Raw genomic sequence first — 17,391 nt, 5'->3', positions numbered from 1 at the left:
GTCACTGGAGACTTATATGGTCGTTAATTTCAGAACCAGTGGGATTAGTCGAGATGCGCGTAAGCTGGCCCGGATACCCACATTAAACTAAAAAAAACTGAAAAAAAAACAATCATAAAAGACACAGCTTCATTTCTTCTTCTTCTTCTTTGTATTTTACCGACGAGGATATATCCTTATGCTAGTACTCTTTATAATTAGAACACCAAGAGTTCTAGACATGGTCGGCTCTCCATCTTTTTATATATGTGATCAGAACTATCAAGTGATGGACAGACATTAAGACTGATCTGCTGTTAGATTATTTATTATAGCTGGGGGAGGAGAAGACTAATGCGTAGTTAACCTGCAAAACAAGAAATCCCATCATCCTTGCAATGATTAAGTTAACAAAAGCAGAAGGAATAAGAGCAGGATATGATAAACAAGAGGGCTTTGTGGATGTCTGAGTTGGAGTCCTTTACACAGGGCCTCCTCTCTGTGTCTATTACCAAGAGCCTGCATGCGTGCATGTTGATGTTAGGAGGCGAGGAGGTGGGCAAGGATCGTGACAATCTGGTGAGCTATATATCCAGTATGTGTTTGCCTTGTCCTCTGGGCAATGGACACCACGTAGGATCCCAACCCTCTCTCTCTCTCTGTGTATTTTCTCGTACCTGTAGCTGTTGCTGGCCACCAAAAGTCATTATAATCGTATTATTGCCTTCAAATCTACAGGCACTCAGATAAGATTTAATATGCAACAAGTATAAATATATAAAAACACCTTTTTTTTTCAAGATTTAGAGCATATCCTTTCCTTTTCAAGGATAAAAACGTTTTTTTTCCCCTAAGATTATACTCAATTATTTGCAACTCTTACAAATATAGAGGGATTGACAAAATTAAGAAAAAGATAAAATAGTTTACACAATAATCTGTTTAGAAGTTTATAACCATGTAGCTACTGTAAAATAATTAGTATAAGAAATAGTTTAATTTGTATCACCCTGTATTTTAAGGATAATTTTTGAGATACGAAGATGTTAAAAATAAAAAAAATTATTTTAATATATTTTTAAACAAAATATTTAAAAAATACCCTATAATGGTGACTTTTTGAGGGAATTTTTGGAGGAAAAAATAACCAGAAATTAAGAGGGATCTCTACAAGGCAAGAGCACAAAACCCTAAACACAATGGTTAATATAGCAGTAAATAACAGGGAAAAAATCAAGCACACTCTTACACCCAACTAATCATACCTTTTTCTAAACAAAACGGCAGCCCTACACATATTCTGTGACACAGATACACACAGAGAACCAGTGAGTGTAAGAGAGAGAACAAGTGAATAAATAAATAATGTAAGAAACCCTAATAAAATAATAATAAAGAATTGAACAACATCTCCTCTCCCAGAGAAAGACAGAACCTTTTGCTTTTTAATGCTCCCCCCCTATCTTAAAAACTCAGTCTTTTGATGCCCCCTCTCCCTCTCACTTTCTTTACTTTCTTGAAAATCGTTCCTTCTTTACGACCCTTCTCGGCTTCTCTCTTTGAAGCTAAAGAGGGAAGAAACCATGGTGGAGAAGCTTGATGCGAAGAGGAAATGGCTATGGTCATGACAATGGTACAACAAAGCAAAAACAACAATGCCAACTCTGGCCATAGTAATAGTGTTAATATAAACAACAGCACTGCAACAAGCCAACAGCAACAAAAACAACAAGTGAAGGCAATGTTTCATGATTTCTTAGGCATGAAAGCAACTACAGATTCACCAGTCGTTTTAGCTCCAAAATATAAAGATGGGTCTCCTTCTGCTTCTGCTTCACTTGGGGCTTCTTCTGGTGGTGGCCGCGGACCTCTCTCTTCCACCTCTGATCTAGCTTCTGGTAAGTACTGGCTCTACAACTTGAAAGCTTCTTTCTCTTTCTTTTTTGATCCTTACAGGTTAATGGGTCCTTTTGATTTTTTTTTCTCTTTATTGATGTATAAACTCTTCAACGGTTTCCCCCCCCTATTTTAGTTGATGGGTTCTCTTTATCTAATTATGTTTTTATTTTGTTTTGTTAAATTTTCGTTTCTTCTTTGCTATTATCAAGTGAAATGGAGGTCCTTGCTATTTTTCCCTCCATGATTTAGTGGAGCATGTTTGTGTGAGAGAGAGGTTAATGGCCAGTGTTGATTTTTCACTATACGTAGAGAACACTATCTATTTCAGGTTGTCGGGGTGGGTTTATTTTCTTGTTGATTAGTTTTAGTGAGGTTGTTATCTTTAGCAGGTTTTCACTTAATCTCCTTTCTTTTATTTTATTAGTAAACTTGTTCTTTACTGGGGAAGGTTTAATTTGCAACTACTTGCCACTATTTTTGTGTTATCTTTATTTCCATACTAAAACTGCTTTGCAAATGTGGTGTTTTGTGGTTTTCTTTACTCAAATATTGTTCCCTAAAGAAGAAATGGACCAAGGTTGAAAGTGTTCATGCATATAACCTTTTCCTTTAAGAAATCCCACATTACAAGTTGAAGAACAGAATTAAGAATGCCATTCCAGTTTAGGCCATTATGCATTTTGGTCAAGATATGCTTTCCACAATTATAGTTTATACATGTTATTTTTCCTTTTGTGGAGATTTTTTTTCATCCACAACCTCATTAAAAGGACATAACCAAGGTTGAACTTTAGCTGTTGAAATTGCTTTTTATTTATTATAGCTTGTGTTTTCTGGTTTCGTGATCCTACCAATCATTTTCAAACTTTGACACTTTATCATTGATTTTAATAGAAAGGCAGGCTGGGAATCATCTTGAGGGGATTCCATTTTACGGCCCAAGGAGTGATATTTCTGGTCCTGAGATAAGCAACAGATTAGCTGGAAGTAAGCGGAGCAATTCCGATTCTGCCTTTACGGGACCAAGGGATGGGGTTCCACAAATGGCTCATGATTCCACTGAGAGCCTGCATTTGATGAAGGTGAGGTTTGAGATTTAATCCTGTGATCTGTCTTCCGTTTTGATGAAAGTGAAGAACCTCTCATGTGGTTTGTTTTTATTGATATTTAACGTTTCATGTTGAAATTCAGATGCTCAAAAATGGAGGTGGTGGAGAGTGGTCTAGAAGGTCTAATGATGATGAGGTTTTCTATGGCATGCAGTCAAAGAGGCCGAGTTCTGCATCTCTCTCACTGCAACCTTCTGCTGGCAATAGACTTGATGCCAATGTTTCCAAATGGGAGCGATCCATTCCCATGGGAGTAGGCGCATATCCTACTCGTGGTGGCCAATTTGTTCCTTTTACTCATCAAATTCCCACAAACAGATTCAGAGATACTAATGCTGGTCCTTCAGTTATCTCTCAATCTGCTGCTGATGAAGGTTCCAGAACTGGAATTAAAGGCCCCGGTATTCTGAGTTCTATAAATGCTGGCAGCGGTATTTCTGAGAAAAATTCATCTGGAGGGCTGTCTAGTGGCGGCAAACCAAAGATTGGGATTCATATTTCAGAGCCAGAATCTTCAACTCCTGCAAGGTGAATTATATAATCTAGTACATCATCTTCTACGCTTCTTGGTGGTAATTTTTTCACTTCATGCTAAATCATCACCCATTAAAAAGAGTTTGATACTACATTTCTTTTGTTCCCATGGCAGTCAGAAGGGTTTAACATCTGCCAGTCGCCAGATGACTATATTTTATGGTGGTCAAGCTCATGTTTTTGATGATGTCCACCCAAACAAGGTTTGCTTTCCATTTGTTTGCTAGTGAAGGATCAACTGTTTAATCTTATTGGTTTCTACTGTTTTGTGGACTGAGAAGCTTATTTGGCATGCTCATTTGAGTCGTACATTAGTTTGTGCTAGTGAATCACCTACAGAAAAGTGCAAATGAAGTTATTAAATTACATGGTTGTTAATTTGTAGTAGTATCTCGGTTGAATCATATAAAAATTGTAGTTGCAGTATTTTAGTAACTGTGGATGTGGACTGCTTCTCCAGGAAGCATTTCAATTTTTTCTTTTTTTTGTTGTGTCTTCAGTGCTGATCTGTTGATCAGTGCTCTGTTCTGTTATTTGGAAAATGGATCTCTGTTTTTTGAGTTGTGCATGCAAATGAACCTACTGTGATTGACCTTACAGTTGGAAACATTTCATATTAACATGCAAGGGATGGCTTTCTTTAGAATTTTTTATTCACGTTGGGGAATATAATTCCAGATGGCCAGATCCAGATACACCTAACAGCTCGAGTTAAGAGTTGACATGGATACATGTTGAAAGTAGCTGCGGTCTGTTTTGAAATAATTTATCTTATGGAATGGTAAGAAAATGAAACAGTTACAGACTGACACTTGGTTCACAAGGCTGCAGTTACTCTAGTGAGAAAGACCTACATGTCTTTCATTATGCATTAATAAAGTTCCTGTACATGGCTTTTCAACCTTATTTTGTATTATTTTTCCATTAATCTGCTGTCTCTTTACCCATAGCATAAAATGTGTGCTTATGTATTCACTTTTCTGTTCTCATCATGAAAGCATTTAAATTAAAAAGTGAAGTGATTCATAGTGGTCTCCAAGAACTCCGTGCTTTTGATTTATCTAGTCTTTCAATATATGCAAGCTTCAAGTTTTACTTAAGGTGCTTATGTCATAATTGTCTGTGTTATCTTTCTATAAAAGACGTCGTTTCTTTCTTGAAACGGTTCAATCTCTTCATTACAAGTTTGAATATGAAACGCTGCCCATCATTACGTGTAAAAATTCCCATCCCTTTCATAATGATGGGTGCCTTTTCCTTTCCGCCAAATCTTTGTGTGCCCCCTGGAGGAACTGTTCCTACTATTCCTGTTCATGATTTCCGATGCTTGAATATGCTTATGAATGACAATATTCATATTACTTTTGTTCACATTTTAAAATCCAAATCATGGCATATGATGCTGGGTAGCAATCTTGTGCTGAAGAGCAGTTTTAATGTTCTGTTAAAGGTACCAAGTGCATATTTGTCAGCCTAGCTTGTTTTTGGCAATGAAATTCTGTATCACAAGAAGATTAATAAAATTGGTTTCATGTAGACTTTCTGAGGTAAACCACAGAATTATACTCTCTGCTATCCATTTCTTCTTTTACCCCTTGCCTGTGAACGCCTCAGACACTCTCAGAGCTGCGAGAGTAACAGAAATCCTTTCATGCTAGGGGAATTTATGCTATTGTTTTCCTGTGTGGTTCGACTCGGTTGTTTACGTTCTGTGCAAGTATTTATTGAATGATCCATAGCAAAATTGGTGCATGCAAGCTATGCTTTGACCACTATGTGCTGTATGATCTATTTCAGGCGGATGTTATAATGTCCCTAGCTGGTTCGAACGGAGGATCATGGTCAACAACCTACTCACCAAAACCTACTGCAAGGCAGGGCAGCGAAAGTTTCATGACCAGCAATGAATATGAAGGAGCTGTGGCCGCTAACACACCATTCCCACATGAATTTCGCGGGAGGACATTTGTCACTGGCAATGCTACTCATGCAGTCGGCTCTGGTGATCGAATCTCTACACCAGCAGGTGAATATTTTCAAATTTTATTACCCACAGTGCTTTTTACTCTGAGTTAGGTATTGACTTGTTTGCATTTTTTTTTGTTTGCCATGATTGATTGCTTGGACGCAGGAGGGCATCATGGCAGCAGCATTATAATAGCTAAAGAGACAAGAAACCTGGTTCAGGCAAGAGAACCCAGTAATGAGGATAAATGAGAGCTCTGAACAGCGTAATCATTGTTTTAGATAACAGCCTCTCTAGGAAGAGTGAGCTCATTTTTCTAGTCTCTCTTAAAGCTCCATTCTTTTGCCCTTTTTTTTTTTTTTTTTTTTCTTCCTGAAATAGAGCAAGGGGAAGGAGGGGTTCTCATTCATGTATAGAGAACTTATATGAAGTTTCAGAATCATAATCAGATACAGCCATGGCCTAGCTTTTGATATATATATCTAGGTTGTTTATCCATTTTTCAAATTGAAAACAATTCCCTCTCTCCAATTGCTTGAAACCAGTAGGCATTAGCATTTTCATGTTTTACCAAGTTATTTTCACAAGTTACAGAACCTTTTACTGATAAGCAACAACTTTAAGCATATTCTTGGGTGGCAGCAAGCAACATCCACCTATTAAATCAAACCTTTGCTCTGGGACGAGAGAAGAAAAGGTTGTTTGTTCATCGTCATCCATGGCCGTGTTCCCTATAGCATTAGCTTCTCCTGCTAACGGCCCATGGCCCAGCAGTAGCATGATCCTTCTTATAGTAGCCAATAGGCTTGGGGTCCTGGAGTTTAAAGCCCAAGTTAGAAGAGGAAATTGCTTATTTATTTATTTATTTATTATTATATATATTATAATGTGTAAATGATTTTTTCTTACCGCGGAAGGATTTTCTAATTGTAATTTTTTCGGAGAGTATTTTAAAAATGTGTTTATTTTAAAAAGTATTAAATTATTATTTGTTTTAATTTGATATTAAGAATAAAATAAAATCTGAAAAAATTTAGTAAAAAATGTTTTTTAAAAGCACTCGGGAATACAATCCCAAATACCGTAGCATTCTTTTATGAACAAACTTTTTCGGAATTTCCCATAATGCTCATTTTGACAGATCTTGTTGGCAATTAATGTTTGACATAAAAAAAAATGTAGTAGTCAACAGCTTATGATGAGTCTAAGTATAAATCTTCATTAGTCTAGTTTTATGATTAAGTCATAGTCGGCGACTCCCATTTCTCAATATAATTTGTGTTTTTTTTTTAGATTTTTTTTTAGTTTAATGTTTGTGTCCGGGCCAGCTTGCGTGCACCTTGACTAATCCCACGGGTCCTGAAGTTAACGACCATGTAAGTTTCCAGTGACCATCATATGAGCAACCACAAGGTTCGAACCTGAGATCATAGAGGGAGCAAATCTCTTGGTTCCAAGCTCTTACCACTAGGCCACTACCTAGATGGTTTTTTTTTTTTTTTTTAAAGATTATGATTATTATTATTATTATTATTATTTCACATAGATTAGGGCAACAATGATTTCTAGAGATTCAGACCTTTATCTAACATTAAACCAACATGCTTCCTCTTGCCGACAACTTTTTGCAGTGATTAAATGCTTGACTTTTCAACTCCCCCCGTGTTTTGGGTGTTATGATCAATTTCAATCTACTACAGTACTATAACTCCCTTGAGCCTATGAACTGAAGGGGAAAAGAAAAAGAACTGTTTGATCAGGACAGGATGATCGATCACGCGTGTCGATCGGTCTATTTCTTCTCAACATTAGCCTAAACATCATTGTTAGTAACTTGAGATTTTTTCTACTTGTGGGTTTGATGGTGGCAAAGGGTGTAATTAGCAATCTGCTTCTTTGTATGTCATTCATGCGCCATTTTTAAATCATTTCTTTTATATAAATTTCAAATTATTTTTTATAAGGTCAGATATATAATTTTTTAATTAAAATAATAATTATTTATTATTTTCATAAATTTTAAGGTTATGAACACATCACAAGATAGTATATGCATAATTTTTAAATTGAAATGATAGTTATTTTAATAAATTTTAAGGTTATGCAAGTTTTGCATGTATAACTTTCATTGAGCTGCGTTATTTTTATAAATAAATTTTCAGTAATTTTATTTTATTAAAATTCTTTGTTTATTGTGCTAATTAAAAAAAAAACTCAAATAATTTTGTAAATTTATTAATTATTTCGTTTTCTATTTTTTATTTTCGAATGGAACTTTGCATAGGGTAATATAGGAAATGAGTTTATTGAGTCCAGAATTTTGGTAGAAGAGTATCTACCGACTGCATAAACACATGAACTATTGATAAAAAGTAAAAAGAAAGGAGACAACGGGGTTTCAAGAAATAGTAGGTAACATGAGAAAATTCCATTCGAGAAGGACATTTTTTAAATTATTAAGTCTGTAGTGTGGTTATAGTTGTTTTTCAAAGTGTTTTTTTATTTAGAAATATATTAAAATAATATATTTTTTATTTTTTAAAAATCAATTTTGATATCAGTGTATTAAAATGATCTAAAATCACTAAAATAATATTAATTTGAAGCAAATAAAAAAAATTCAGATTTTTTCAAAAACACTTTTGAAATACAAAAATAAATAGGGCTCTTCCAGCACTTTTACCAATGAAAAATTGATGGGTGGATCAAGTTATCAACGAATAAAAAATCATAAGGACTATTAAATTATTTTTTTGTACCATAAAAACTAATTAATTCTTCTTCTTTTTTTAGTTTAACGTGGGTGTCCGGGCCAGCTTGCGCGCACCTCAACTAATCCCACAGGCCCTGAAGTTAACGACCATATAAGCCTCCAGTGGCCATCATATGAGCAACCACAAGGCTCGAACCTGAGACCACAGAGGGAGCAAACCTCTTAGTCCCAAACTTTTACCACTGAACCACCACCTAGATAGTTGAAACTAATTAATTCTTTATGGACTAGTTTATAATTAACTCATTGGTTGATTAGGATAGCTCAAAATGTTACTATGTTGTAGTTTCAGTTTTTTTAATGTACTTTAAAAATAAATTTCATTTAAAAAGATATCAGGCTAATGTTTTTTTAGTATTGTCGATAATTTTGATGTTAAAAATTAAAAAAAATTAAAAAAATATTTTAATGTATTTTTTAGATAAAAGTACTTTGAAAAAACATGATATACCACGATACCAAACAGACAGTTAATCTTTATTGTTCACATTAGCCTAAGCAAAGTTCTGATTTGGTTCTTGGTCATCAAGGTGGTGGGCATGTTTGGGCCATCATCATCAATGGCTGCACAGAGCCATCATATATGCACCTTCATGCAATCCAGCATGAGTTCTATTCAGATAGCAGCAGTTAGCTCATGGTTGATCACAGACTGGTGTAATAATTGATGTAAGATTAAATATCTTATAACCTTAATTAATGCCCATCATCAACCCAAAGAATATCAAAATCTAATGGAAATGCGAAATTCCTAAGCACTTGAAATTTATGAAGAGTTGTGTCTCTTGCAAGTTCCTGATAGTGTGGATTTTCTGTCTTCCACTCAAGACAGGAGACATGACCAAAAACTTTATCAAACATTCAAACACAGATCATAAGGTTTTAGTTTGAAGACTTGATTAGTTTCATGAAAATTAATGCAAAGGTAGCAGTTGACAATGAAGAGATGCCTGTTATGATCTGTTGTTCTTACATCCGAAGAATATATATATTGCTTTAGTCATAACTCTCCACTAGTAGACGGGAGGAGGATTTTTTCCCAGGGCTGGAAAGGAGGGGAAAACCGACACTATAAAATAACAATAAATTTTTTTTGAAAAAGGAGATTTTTTTTAAAAAAATTCAATTCTTATTACATCTATTTTTATTAATTTTTATAAAAGCTATACGGCCTTGATATTTTATTGTTTCATGAATCGTGAATGCGGTGGATTCACGTGGTGTTATTTTTTTTAATAATAAAATATATCAATTCTTTTATTATTTTGTTCTAATAATAAAGATATCTTAAAATTAGCTTTGAAACTATTTTTTTTTTCTGATAAAATTTAAAGCAAGTTGCTCGCACTCTTCATGCATTCATTAAGAAGAAGAAAATATTATTCAACAATTGACTGGTAGGTTTTGATGGTTAAGATCGAAATTTAGGGTTGGTGGCAACTCTAAAATTTATGACTTCTTTAATTCCATAAACGTATCCTAAATCTTGTCTAAATATATGTAGATATTGTTAGAGAATAATATAAATTATATTTTGAGACCTTACCTAACAGCTTAAACTATTGGGTTGAGATGATTATTTGACATGGTATCAGAGTCTTGATGACCAAGTGATCACGAGTTCAAATCTCACCATCCCTATTTATTTGATAAAAATTAAGCACAAAGTAATGTAAGTCTGTGCAAGTTTCAAGCTCAAAGGGCTTTCATTTGAAGGAATGTGTTAGAGAATAATATAAAGCATTCCTTGTGACCGCACTTAATAGCTTAAGCTATTGGGTTGAGATGGTTCTTTGATAGATATCGCAATATGTCCAACCTTAAATCTTGTCTTGCTACTTAATTAATAATTAGCTCCTATTTATACATTAAAGAAAAAAAGTAAAATTCATAGTGAATCTTGTTCATCCTATGGAAGACTATATATGCGATCTTCTATATATGCATAGATTAATTAATTACATGCACCCATTTTTTTTTTTTTTTGGAAAAGAAACTTATTTAATTAGTTAATATGGAGATCAACCTAGATGATATAGAGAAAATTTTATAACCCATTAAAAGTTATAAAAATATTTTTATTTATGCTTTTTTTTTAAATCAAATAAAAAAATAACTAATAATATACTATTAATTGTTTCCTGACTACTATAAAATTTCTCGGCGATCTCATTGCAAAAATTCTTACAATTTTACACTGCCACTTGTCGGTATGATCCCTTCATATTTTAGCAAAAATCATGCCCATATATATCAATCAACCTTTTCAATTCCTTGAACGCATGAGCTTGTTTCATGCAATTCCATCGATTAGGTCAAACAAGTATATTTGGAGAGATTTTATTGCTAGAAATTGCTGCATAATTGGAGACATTTTAACAAAAATGAAGTCAATTGATGTGATCTTCGCATGAAATTAAACCTGTTAAACAATTTTTCTTCAAGTCTCTCTACTAAACACTAACTCCATGTTTTTAGTGATTTAATCAAGGAGTGGCATAGTTGTCCCCACTTTTACTGTATTTCCAGTGATTTAGGATAGTGAAACATAAGCCACAAGTTATGGGTAAATTTATAGGCGGCAGGACTATAACCAAACCACATAGCTTTCATTTTTGCTTTCCTTACTCGTTTTAGTTTATTCTCTCTCTTTTTTTAAAGAAAATTAAATTCAGTTAATTATCAAGTTTTTTTTATATGTAATTTACATTTAGACTAGTAAATAACATAAAACCCATTTTTTTTAGAAATAATCTATTCCCCGTTTTACCATTCACCATGAGTAATTGATAATCTCAATTTTTGTAGTCTAGTTTTGTGTTGAGCTTTATGAAATGCATCCTAAACTAACAAAAATAAAATAATAAAAAAATATTAACGTTGCTATTCACGAGATTAATGAAAAGACAACATTTTTATGCCCCTTGGGTTTGGCGTAAAAATTTGGGTCAATATTTTTTTTTTAATTTAAAAAAATTAAAAGCATAGAAAATGTTTTAAATCCCTTAGGTTTGACGGTCTTGCAAGATCCAAGAGCATTAAGTCTGACGGCTATGCTTAATTAATTTTTTTATAAACTTTTTTATTTTTTATCAAAAAAAAACTTTTAAACTATCCTTTAAGTATTCTAAACAGAAATCCTAATTAATTTATATATATATTTTTATTTTTTTATAAAAAAATATCTAAACTACCATTGAAGTATCCTGAACAGAAATGCTAATTAATATTTTTTATAAATATTTTTTTATTAAAAAAATATTTAAACTACCCATTGAAGTATTCCAAACAAAAATGCTAATTATTAAAAAAAAAACATTTAAATCATCCTTGAAGTATACTAAACAAAAATCCTAATTAAGTTTTTTTTTAAATTAAATTTTTATTTTTTATAAAAAAAATATTTAAACTATCCTTGAAGTATCCTAAACAGAAATCATAATAATTATTATTTTTATTATTTTTTTTTATAAAAAAATTTAAACTACCCTTTAAGTATCCTAAACAAAAATTCTGATTAATATTTTTTAATAATTGTTTTTTTATAGGCTCTTGAGTCTGGCGGCCATGCTAGACCCTAGAGCTTTAAGACTGACATTGTTGTCAGACACATGAATCTTAGGTCTGGTGTGGTACCCAGATCTAAGGTTCTTAGGTCTAACAACCCTTCCCTGATCCAAACAAACAATAAATAAATAGAGAATAATTGTGCACTTTAGTTGTTAGGAGAGAGAAAAGAAAGAAAAAACGCAAACAATCAAAGAAACGTCTCGCGAAAAGATGAGATGAGAAATTGAAAGGGAAACTACTATTACAATCCACAATGAAATGTCTCTTAATCTACAATAATTTCCTCACACCATTTAGCTTGTTATAACGAGTTTCAATAGAGAGTTGACTCATGATATAGTATGGTTAAAAAACATAGTGTGAAATATAAGATTTGGTGATTGATATTTGTCATAAATCTATGATTAGTTCAATTTTAAATGGGTTTTATAAATCTCGAAACTAAAGTGGACTCAATAAATAAACCAAAATCACCAACTGTTATAGGAAACTAAATCATCAAAATCTAATTTATAATGTTTTTTTAGACTTCAAAACAAAATTTTGTACTTTCAACAACTCATAATCGATTTTCAAGCAAATAATATCCACTTATCTAACATAAACTCATGCGAATTGCAATTTCTTAAGAATCCAAATTCAAATTGGTATAAATCAAGAATTGAAAAACAAAGACCAATAACGTAAAAAAAATAAAATCAAAAGATAGATAGGTAGAATAAAACCTGATTTTAAAGCCTAACTTCGATACCAATTGATGTGAATCTGGAGGGTAAGAACTCTATAACCCACAATCAAGATAGAAAACAACCTAAGAAAACTATAATCATATTAATAAAAAAACTCAACCCAATGATCACGTGAACTAAGTAATCAAAGTTATTGGATTAAAGATCTCAACATGTTGATTATGAAAAATCAACAACTAGAAATATAAGGATGAACGCCGCAACAACAGTTAATCTTTGATAAGTCTTGAAGAGTTCAATAAAAAACTAAGAATATAAAAAACCTCTCACATGCAAAATATATTCTCAAATAATTAAAACCAAATCTTGTTTTCCCTTTTAAAAGGGTGTTTATAATTCACAAAATAAAATAAACTCCAATGAACTAATGAGATGACATTAAAATCCAAAGAAAAATACTCCAAGGTTCATAAAATAAATAACAAAAACCCAATTCTAACTTAATTGTATGGCTGCCGTATACTCCCTTAACATATTTGTTGAACCATTGTAAAACAATTGCACTTGTTGTTGACTTTGAAAAGAAAATAATGTTGTCGACTTTGGAAAATTAGTGCTGCCAACTTGGTATCCTTGGAAATTGAGGATTCCTTACAAAGCAAAACTCATAAGAAATTCCAATGCTGCCAAAGTTGTTGACTTTGTATCCAATGCTGCCAAAGTTGTTGCCTTAATTTGTAAGGAACCCACAACTCATAAGAAAAACTTGTGTTTGCTGCCTCTGTGTCCCTTGCCAATAAAAAATCCTTACCTTGTAGGAAAACCACAAAATATAAGGAAACAATGCTTGTCGCCTTACCCCTTTCGTTGCCAAGCTTTTTCGTATGTTCAAGCCCAATAAAAAAATATATTTTCTTTTCATAAATCACATTAATTAAAATATGATCATTTTTTATTGTAATCTTGAAGCTCAACTTAGCTTAAATATCTTGAATAAGCTCATTAAATATTTTTTTTTATTCTTAACCCTTGATCTTGTAATTAACACACCCCTAATGAATTATTTAATGATACTTGTTAGTTCTCATCACCACACACGTGAAAAAAAATATTACTTCTCACTAGAATGACCAATTTCCATGCACTTAGTTTTTAATTAGTGTTCATAATTTTTTTTTTAAATTTATTAGTTCATGTATTTTTCAATTTATTATATGAAGCATATACATTATCTTTTCATTCTTTAATTAACAAATTTCATGATTTCATAAAACATATTCATAGTATTAGCATGTGTTTTTTTTTACATTAAAAATTAACTTGGAATATGCTTGCAACATATAGCGCTGGTACAATAACTAGTTTAGGAACTAAACAAACAAACTAATTATAATCATTCCTGTTTTGTAGATTCGTATTTAAACAATGGGCTTGAATATAAATATATAAAACTCATGCATATTGTTAGTGGGAGAAGGGAGAAAGAAAGTGCAATAGGGACGAATTTCTGGGACCAACATGGGGACGAAGCTTTAGAATTCGTCAACGCCAGGCTAGTTTCTAGGCTACAGGGATGAATTTTGTCCCAATGAGTCAAATGGATAAATTTCATCCGTAAAGTTCTCTAATAAAAAATGAAAATCGGGGAAAATATAATGCATATTGATAAATCCAATTCTAAAATAAAATAAATGCGTCAAACAAGCTTTTTTTTTTATATATATATATAAAAATTTATTTGATCAGATGAAATCTTTTTTATAGGGAAAATTTCGTCTCTGATAGCACGTAATGGGTTTTTATTCCCAATGAGCATCAAACAAACTAATGCTAGCTAGAGCTATATATAGCTAGGGCCAACATTTTGTCCCTAAAAATATATACAAGGTTTCTGAAACGTTCACTAGAAGAAGATAATTCTCATCCACATATTTTTGGAGACGAAAAATCTCTCATTATTGTGTGGCTTTTTACCATTATTGATATTGTTTCATGCAAGGAGTTTTTTTTTTTTTTTTTTCAAATGTGCTCTTTAGGCCTTGAAGAATGCCAATATTATTGAGAAGAAAAGCACTCATATTTTTCTTTTATATATATATAAACAAAAAGCAGCTTGAGAAGGGTTTTACATGATCTGAAATGGCCGTAATTTTCCTCTTTTGAGAATCAATCAACTCAGGTGGAATTCCCTCCTACAATGATGAATCTTTTCCAGGAGAGACCAATAGCCAAACTGAATAATTTCAATCTTCACTACGGGATCTAATCAAATCTTCAATTAGAGGTCAAATTCATACGCATGTGGCTTTACGAAAGCAAATTAGCCCAACATTAATGGAGCTACACGGCCTTTACCCCAAAGTTTTCCTGCCACACAAACTCATTTTCCTTTTCAATTATATATAGGCATCTAGCGGCAGGTCTTCACAATGTTTTATGGTCGGCAGGTAGTAGAGAGGATGTGACATCAAAGTCCATTTGTCACCTTCCTCAAGTAGATATTAGATTGCAAAAATGTCTACAGCACCTTCTAATTTGATTGATTGTAGAAAAAATCTCAATCCATAAATTTAATTTTATAAAAGTACGTAGTTATTGTGTTTGAGTATAGTTGTTTGTCAAATAGTAATCTCAATCTAAAAAATAAAAAAATAAATTATTAAATGAAGTTTTAAAAATAATTTTATATTTATTTACTAATACATTTTCTCAAGCGAGAACTCCATAAACTCAGAACAAATCTTTTATTATTTTTTATGTGTATCCACAGGAAACAAAACTCTATAATCCATAATCAAGAATTGAAATTTTTATCTAGGAAAGATAAAATTAGATTATAAAAGCTTGACTAATTAATTATTTGAATTAAGAACCAAAAGTAGAACACCATAAAGAAGATTTTCTTTGTGAGTTCTGAAAAGTTCAATGAAAAACCAAAAACAAGATGCTTACATAATTTTTATTCAATTTCTCCGGTCTATTTTTAACATCCAAAAAATAAAAGATATTTATATGTTTGACTTAAACAAAAGTGAACCTTAATTAACTATGAATTGTAAATTAAACCCAAATCACTAACTAACTTAAAAGCATGGGTAAAATAAAATGCAAAGCCTGACTCTTGTATAAATAAAAGCTTAATTCATATATTCCTGAATCGTAACTTCTGGATCTTATTGGAAAGTCTTCTCAATATCTGATTGTTATAAAATTTTAACATTTTAAAAACAAAATCTTTAAAATCTTCAAGTAAATTTCAATCCGATTAAACAATCAGATTGAAAGTTATGATCATTAATATAAAGTTGTGTAGCCAAGATTTGATACATGTTAAACAACTCTATTTCTTTCTTGGAACACATTTATTAGGGCTTGATCCTTCTTGAAACTCAACTTCTTACTTGAAGTCATCTTAAAAAGAATTTTCAAAACTTGCTCGGTTCAAATATTATAAATAAGCCCATTAAATATCTTTTTAATTCATTTTCTTGCATTTTTTTTTATAATAATTCCCATGTTAAATATGTATGGGTTTATTCATCAGTCAATATTTTTGCACTTGAGGGTCCTAGCGCTGCTGGTCAATCGTGTAGCTTGTCTCGCCCCCGTCCCGGGTTCGACCCTCTATGTGCACAGCCTGTCACCCCCCGCGGTGCCTTACCTGCTCCCCTGGGCTTGCAGGATGTCCAGTGGGCCGTGGGAATAGTCCGTGGTGCGCGTAGCTGGCCCGGACACCCCACGTAAATAAATAAAAAAAAAGTAATCAACATTTTTCGAAATATTTATGATTTTTTTGCAAGCTTAATTCCTTGCTATTCAACAGTTTCCTACTTGTGGACAAGGCAAGTCTATTGTCCACAAAAGCAAAGATAAAATGGGTCCCCGATCTTATCATACCCAAATTCCAAACAAGCAAACTGTTCTGAGACTTTGAGACGTGCCTCAACTTTCTCTTTGTTTGTTCCTTCTTTTGTCTCATTCAACCGATCCCCATTGGTTAAAATTAAAAACTATTATGGAATGTATAATTACAATAAATCAATTAAAAGATAGATATAAAATAAATTATAATATTCAATTCTTTAAAATCCTTGACTTCATCTTTTTATATGGTACTTGATTTCCTTCACCATAATTAATAACTGTATTAAATGGATTTAGGTATAAAATATCTTGCCTTGATTTCTTTCCTTTTAACATCGATTTCCTTCCAAAATTCAAAAACAGGTAAAATAGTCGACACCCTCATCCAGCTATATATATTTACCCTAATCCCTTGTATTGATCTATTAATCTCAGGCGTTTATGCACCAAATCAAACACTCTGAGCTTACCTTACCTTTTCCCCTTTAATAAACTAACTTAGCTAGCTACCATGAGCGCTCTTTCTGAAGCCTACAGAGACCATCCTCTCCATCTCCACCATATTATACCCCTAGACTTCGATTCGGTTCGGACCGTGCCCGACTCACATGTATGGCCTACATCCCATGCCTTCGAGTCTGATGACCAATTATCGATACCCACGGTCGATCTCATGGATCCCGATGCGGTGAAACTTGTAGGGCATGCTTGTGAGACATGGGGTGTGTTCCAAGTCATAAACCATGGCATTCCATTGGACATAATAGATGAAGTTGAGTCCGAGGCTAGAAGACTCTTCTCTCTCCCGACAGGACATAAATTGAAGGCCTTAAGGTCTCCTGGCGGAGCCACCGGCTATGGCTTAGCTCGGATTTCGCCATTCTTCAGCAAGAAAATGTGGCATGAAGGGTTTACAGTCATGGGTTCTCCTGTCGATCATGCTAGGGAACTTTGGCCCAATGACTACCAGCGGTTTTGGTAATTCCATGCATTTTCATGCACGTAGAG

At 32.9% G+C, this 17,391-nt stretch overlaps 2 protein-coding genes across 3 annotated transcripts in view; both read left to right on the top strand.

Annotated features, from left to right (window-relative positions):
- The first annotated feature begins 1,315 nt into the window (after positions 1-1,315).
- On the top strand, positions 1,316-6,013 carry LOC7459000 (protein TIFY 8). Of its 2 annotated transcripts, none has more exons than XM_052449139.1 (6): positions 1,316-1,877; positions 2,773-2,960; positions 3,070-3,515; positions 3,637-3,724; positions 5,319-5,547; positions 5,656-6,013. In XM_052449139.1, exons 1-6 carry the CDS (start codon positions 1,592-1,594, stop codon positions 5,736-5,738), a joined length of 1,320 nt encoding a protein of 439 aa, XP_052305099.1. In that variant the 5' UTR covers positions 1,316-1,591; the 3' UTR covers positions 5,739-6,013. The 2 variants fall into 2 exon arrangements, with proteins under 2 accessions (XP_052305099.1, XP_002324269.3); XM_002324233.4 differs by having other exon boundaries at positions 1,321-1,877; positions 5,653-6,013.
- Positions 6,014-16,894: 10,881 nt separating this feature from the next.
- The window catches only part of LOC7459001 (gibberellin 3-beta-dioxygenase 1), a 1,627-nt gene continuing 1,130 nt past the window's right edge, over positions 16,895-17,391 (top strand). The window contains exon 1 of the mRNA XM_002324234.3: positions 16,895-17,361. Within this exon, the coding sequence (XP_002324270.2) occupies positions 16,895-17,361 (467 nt within the window). The remainder of the gene's footprint in view (positions 17,362-17,391) is intronic.

The sequence above is a fragment of the Populus trichocarpa genome, chromosome 18 (assembly GCF_000002775.5).
Source record: "Populus trichocarpa isolate Nisqually-1 chromosome 18, P.trichocarpa_v4.1, whole genome shotgun sequence".
NCBI classification, from domain to species: domain Eukaryota; kingdom Viridiplantae; phylum Streptophyta; class Magnoliopsida; order Malpighiales; family Salicaceae; genus Populus; species Populus trichocarpa.
Note: the sequence above shows the minus strand (reverse complement) of the source record. Positions and strands in the feature narration are given on the sequence as shown.

What these genes read in the sequence shown, in the direction of transcription:
- LOC7459000 (XM_002324233.4), top strand. Translation starts at nt 1,592, where the DNA reads ATGGCTATGGTCATGACAATGGTACAACAAAGCAAAAACAACAATGCC. An exon ending in GAATCTTCAACTCCTGCAAG is followed by an intron (nt 3,516 to 3,636) that starts GTGAATTATATA and finishes TTCCCATGGCAG; the next exon opens with TCAGAAGGGTTTAACATCTG. An exon ending in TCGAATCTCTACACCAGCAG is followed by an intron (nt 5,548 to 5,652) that starts GTGAATATTTTC and finishes GCTTGGACGCAG; the next exon opens with GAGGGCATCATGGCAGCAGC.